A 5,160-nucleotide genomic window follows, 5' to 3' on the forward strand; every position below is an offset into this window, starting at 1 on the left:
GAGAGGGAACTGCAGGTCCCATGAGAGCTTAGCCTGCAAGGGAAGGGCTGTGTTGGAGGGGTGGAAGACATGCAAAAGCAGCTTCTCTCACTACAGGGAAACATCTCCTTCCTCCCCCTCCCTGCTGTTTGCATGGGGCTGAGATTCCTCCAAACCATCCCCAAAAAGCAACATTGCACCCAAGCCACCCCCAGGAAGATGGAATAAATATCCTGCACCAAGAGCCCAGCTTGCAGAGCGGCGGTGCAAAACAGCCCCCGACCCCAGAGAGGATTTTGGCTGCAACTCTCAGGGACAGGGCTAACAACCGATCCCATTGCTGGTTTTTATTGAACCCATTTCCCTGCGCTCTGCCAGAGCCAGGGGCTTGCACGGACTAAATGCGGGGCTGTCCAGACGAGCGGGGGGGGCCCCCCCCCCCTTTAGGGACCCCCCCAGCACCCCATGCTGGCTGTGGCTGGACAGGACCCATCACACCCACACGGATCCGGCCCCCTTGGCAGGGTCTGCCCCCCCCTTGCACTCACCCAGCCAAGAGGAGCCGTTCTGGGTGCCCACCGCCTTGCAGCCCAAACACAAAAGCACTGCGATTTTGGCCAATCTTTCCTAAATCCTTTCCAAGGAGCGCAGCCGCTCGCAGCCAGAGGAGCTGCCGTTTGATCCCCAGGCTTTATTGAACCTTTAAAAGCTGCGGCCGGCACAGAGCCGTGCTGTGCCCTGCAGGCACCGTCCCAAGATGCTTGCAGCGTGGGGCCCCGGCATGTGGGTGCTGGGGGGCCCTGCAGGAGCCCCCTGGGGCGAGAAGGAGGAGGAGGAGGCAGATGGGGCTCAGGTCACAGGCAGCCACACTTTCTGGGTGCTGACAATGTCGCTGAGCTTGCCCTTGATTTTCAGGAAATGCCGCTTGAACTCCAGCCCGTCGCCCTGCGTGGGGAGAGACAGTGGCTCAGTGCCTCGCACCCTCTGTGCACCACCTTGCACCCACCTCGCACCCTATGTGCACCTCCTTGCACTACTTTGCACTTCCCTTGCACCTGCCACGCACCCGCTGTGCACCCGCCTTGCACCCACCACCAGCGCCCACCTTGGAGAGGCGGAAATCCACCAGGATCTTGTTCTCCATTTCCACCAGGTTCACCTTGAAGATGAGCTTGTTGTTCCTCCTGTCCGTGGTGGAGATGGTGACCTGCAGGCGACAGTGATGGGGGGGCCGTCGGGGGGGGCGGCAAAGGCCCCCGTCCCCCCGTGGCCCCGTCGCTACCTGGTTTGTGCAGCTCCTCTTCCAGCCGTAGCCCATCTTCTCGCAGACCTCCTTCAGGCTGCGGTAGGAGCCGTCGGCGTCCAGCTTGGTGAAGAAGCGCGTCATCCTCTTCACCAGCCGCTGCCACGGGCTCTGCGGGCACAGCGCGTCCCGGCGTTAGGGGGGCCACCAGGCAGCCCCCCCCCGCCCCACCGGGCTGTGTCCCGCCGGGAACGCCGCCAAGCTGCACCCGTGCTCCCCACTTCCACCCACCCCAAACCCCGGCCTTGCTGCCTGGCTGCAAGCTGCTGCACCCCCCAACCCCGGATCCCCAAAGTGCACAAACGCAGCGAAGTTGCATCCCAGGTAGTGTAGAGTTCCCTCTTTACATGGGAAATATTGGCAAGCTGCACCCCCTCATGGCAAACACGGCGAGCTGCATCCTGGTACGGTAAACACCGCCACGCACAGTCCTGAATGCTGCAAAGTTGCAGCCCAAATACTGAAAATAATGCAAACCTGCATCCCCAGTGCTGCAAATTTGCTCCACAGTACTATAAATTCTGCAACATCACATCCCAATTACTACAAACGCAGCACTGATATATATATGTGCTGCAGAGCTGGACCTCCCAGTACTGCAAAGCTGCATCCTGGCACTCTAAGTGCTGAAAAGCGGTACCCCAGTACTGCAAAGCAGCAGGCTGATGTTATAAATACTGCAAAGGTGCATCCTGGGATGGTAAACATGGCAAAGCTGCGCCCCCAGAATCACAAAGCAGCACCTTAGTACCAAAAATGCTGCAAAATACATTGCAAAGTTGCATCCCAATACCATAAATGCTGCAAAGCTGCGCCTCAAAATACCACAAAGGTGCATCCTGGAATGATAAATATTGCAAAGCAGCATCCCCAGTGCTGCAAAGTTGCACCTTCGTACTATAAATCCTGCAAAGCTGTATCCCAAAGATTGCAAACTTGCATCCCGATATTATAAATACTGCAAAGACGTGTCCCGACGGCAGCACCTGCGAGGAACCCGGGGTGCCGAGGAGCTGGCTGTTGACCAGCATGTGCTCAGGGCAGGCGGGCTGCGAGAAGCTGATGCCCTGCACGAGTTTGTCGATGCTGCCCGTCCCGCTGTCCCAGAGCGCCGCGCCAGTGCCAGGCTCGGGCTGCGACGTGGAGTAGCTCGCCTTGTCCTCGCTGAAACGCAAGCAGAGACGGCACGTCGGTGCCTGCAGCTATCGCAAACGGTGGCGCCAAGATCGCAAAGGGGACAACACTCGTCTATGGCAACTGCACCAACAGGTGCAATTCTGGTAGGATTTTGCAGGACTGTCTCTGATTGTGCATGCACTAGCAGAAGTAGGGGTGCACGCATGTGGTAGGCTGGTTTCCACCACACCTTCTGCTTACAGAGCTACTATACACGCAAGAAAATCTCCTGCTCGCACAAGGGTGCACGCGTTGCAAGGAGGTGACGTGTGGCAACTACACGTGCGTTTGCAAGCTCGCTCACCCGAGTACGCCCTTCACCGGCGAGAAGTCCATGTCGGAACGGACGTGCTTGGAGAAGGCGCCAGGCGAGTCGGTGACACCGCCCGAGGACACGCGAGCCCGCTTGACGCCTGCCAAAGGAGGAGAAATCCAGTAACGTGGCCCAATTTGGGGCAGAAAGCATGTTTTCCCCATGCCCTTACCCTTCTTCAGGGGCTTGCAGTACCACCGGTCCTTCTTGATGTCGGGGATGGTGATCCTCGCCGTCGGGCTCTCCGTCAGGATCTTGTGCAGCAAAGCTGAGGGAAATAGGGCAGAAATAGCAAACGCTGCGTGGCGCCGGGTGCTGGGTCCCGCTGCCTGCCAGCTGCCTACCTAAGGGCGCCGAGTCGATCTTCCTCCAGGGCGGGAGGTAGGTCTTCCTCTCCTTCCAGTCGCTGTACTCCTGGCAGCTGTCGCTGGGCTGGTCCCAGGGCAGCTCTGCCGGCAGGGCAGACCCCGCTGCGTTAGGGCAGCATGGCCCTGGCCGGTGCAGGGCAGAATCCAAAGGGTCTCCCCGTTTGCTTCTCACAGGAGTTTGGGGTGAGTGCAGCACGGCCACCCATCAGCCAGGGATGGCCGCAGGTACACCAAAAAGCTGAGAATTGCCCCGTGCAGATGGCAGCGCTGGGCTCCGGCATCGGGCAGTTCCCAGCTCCCCTCTGCGGCCACCTCTCTCCAGCTGCTTCGTCCCCTTCCCCTCTGCATTTCCTCCACCTCGTACGCCCCGCCACTTGCAACCCCCACGCATCTCGTGTCTCACCCTAGGCATCTCACGGATGCCCCCGTGCGTTCCATACCTCCCCTGACGCGTCTCACACATCCCCCTTCTGCATCTTGCACGTCCCTCGGTGCCTTCTGTACACCCCCTCTATGCACTGCGCACACCACCACGCGTCCCCCCCGTGCATTTCACGTGCCTTCTTCTGCTCTTCCTGCCTCCCACCACTCCCTGGGTCTCAGGAGCCCACCTCCGGCCAGCATCGCTGTCAGCACCACGCCGCACGCCCACACGTCCACAGGCTCGGCCCTGAACTCGGGGCGCCGCAGCAGCTCGGGGGCCACGTAGGGCAGGGTGCCGCACATCTTGTTCAGCAGCCGCTCGCGGCCGTTGTGCTTGAAGACGGTGGCCAGGCCAAAATCGGAGATTTTCAGGTTGTCTGGGCAAAAAGAAAAAAAAAAAAACAGTTAAAGGCGGGTAAGGGGGGGGCACCACGCTGCCCCTGGCACGCACCTCGTTCGTCCAGGAGCAGATTCTCCGGCTTCAGGTCCCGGTGGGTGATGCCCATGCTGTGCAGGTAGACCTGGGGAAGGGGAGCAGGGTCAGACGAGGCAGGGCGTTGCTGCTGCCGCCGCCGCCACCACACTCACCACGCCGGCGATCAGCTGCTGGAAGAAGCGCTGTGCCTCCGGCTCTGGCATCCCGATATCTGGCTCTGCGGGAAAGCAACACCGCGGGGATGGGAACTGCAATTCCCAGCTGTGTGAGGGAGGGGTTTTTTAACACAGGGCTTTACAAACATGCAGGTGGGTTTTGGAGCACGCGGTGTACCGATGCGGTCGAAGAGCTCGCCGCCGCTGCAGTACTCGAGGAAGAGATACTGCGTGACGCCCTCCCGCCGGTGCCCGTAGAACTTGACAACGTTCTCGTGGTTGAGCATCTTGTTGATGCAGATCTCCTTCTTGATGTTCTCTGGGCAGTCAGCCGCCCGCTTCATGTCCACAATTTTGACAGCCACGGCTTCCTCGGTGCGGCGGTTCACCGCCAGCTGCACCCTGGGGGTGGGAGCCAGGGGTGGGCACAAAGCAAGGGGTGCAAGGAGAGTGCACGACGGGCGCGCAGCGCGTGTGCAACACAGCCACAAGTGGCAGGCAGGTATCAGCAACGCGCACACAAGCAACAGGCACACAGGGGACACGCAGGTGGCACGCAAAGGGCACGCAGGGGTCTTGCAATGGGCAAGCAGTGGGCACACAGTGAGCCTGCAGAAGGCGTGCGACAGCCTCGTAGCAGGCAGGTGCACGGGGGGCGTGCAACGGCTCAGCAGAAGGCAGGAAACGGGCATGCAGGGGGCACGCAGTGGACTTGCAACGGCCCCGCAGCTGGCAAGCAGGGCAAGAGCAAGGCGCGCACGGGGCAGGCCGGGGGCACGCAGCGGGGGCACGCAGCGGGGGCACGGAGGGCGAGCAGCGGGCGGGCGCAGGCCCCGCCGCGGTGCGCCAGAACCCCCCCAGCCCGGCCCGGCCGCACTCACTCCCCGTAGGCGCCTTCGCCCAGCGTCTGCACCAGGTCCCAGTCCTCCACGAACGGCACCGGCCCCGCCATGGGCCCCGGCCCGGCCCGGCCGCGCCGCGCGCCCCGTTCCCGCCGGCGCACCCCG

General features: G+C 61.6%; 1 protein-coding gene across 2 annotated transcripts; it reads right to left on the reverse strand.

Annotated features, from left to right (window-relative positions):
• Nucleotides 1-650: 650 nt before the first annotated feature.
• CHEK1 (checkpoint kinase 1) lies at nucleotides 651-5,154 on the reverse strand. 2 transcript variants are annotated; one of them, XM_035346030.1, is made up of 12 exons: nucleotides 5,035-5,154; nucleotides 4,332-4,555; nucleotides 4,151-4,215; nucleotides 4,014-4,083; nucleotides 3,751-3,939; nucleotides 3,116-3,220; nucleotides 2,944-3,039; nucleotides 2,763-2,871; nucleotides 2,269-2,446; nucleotides 1,262-1,393; nucleotides 1,085-1,186; nucleotides 651-924 (listed from the first exon to the last, which is right to left on the reverse strand). In XM_035346030.1, the coding sequence occupies exons 1-12, from the start codon at nucleotides 5,103-5,105 to the stop codon at nucleotides 829-831; spliced, it is 1,437 nt and encodes a 478-aa protein (XP_035201921.1). In that variant the 5' UTR covers nucleotides 5,106-5,154; the 3' UTR covers nucleotides 651-828. The 2 variants fall into 2 exon arrangements, with proteins under 2 accessions (XP_035201921.1, XP_035201920.1); XM_035346029.1 differs by having other exon boundaries at nucleotides 2,763-3,039.
• Between the last annotated feature and the right edge of the window lie 6 nt (nucleotides 5,155-5,160).

This window comes from Oxyura jamaicensis, chromosome 24, assembly GCF_011077185.1.
Source record: "Oxyura jamaicensis isolate SHBP4307 breed ruddy duck chromosome 24, BPBGC_Ojam_1.0, whole genome shotgun sequence".
Taxonomy (NCBI): domain Eukaryota; kingdom Metazoa; phylum Chordata; class Aves; order Anseriformes; family Anatidae; genus Oxyura; species Oxyura jamaicensis.

What these genes read in the sequence shown, in the direction of transcription:
- CHEK1 (XM_035346029.1), bottom strand. Translation starts at nt 5,105, where the DNA reads ATGGCGGGGCCGGTGCCGTTCGTGGAGGACTGGGACCTGGTGCAGACG. An exon ending in TCTGCTCCTGGACGAACGAG is followed by an intron (nt 3,940 to 4,013) that starts GTGCGTGCCAGG and finishes CTTTTTGCCCAG; the next exon opens with ACAACCTGAAAATCTCCGAT. An exon ending in AGAGGAGCTGCACAAACCAG is followed by an intron (nt 1,187 to 1,261) that starts GTAGCGACGGGG and finishes TGTCGCCTGCAG; the next exon opens with GTCACCATCTCCACCACGGA.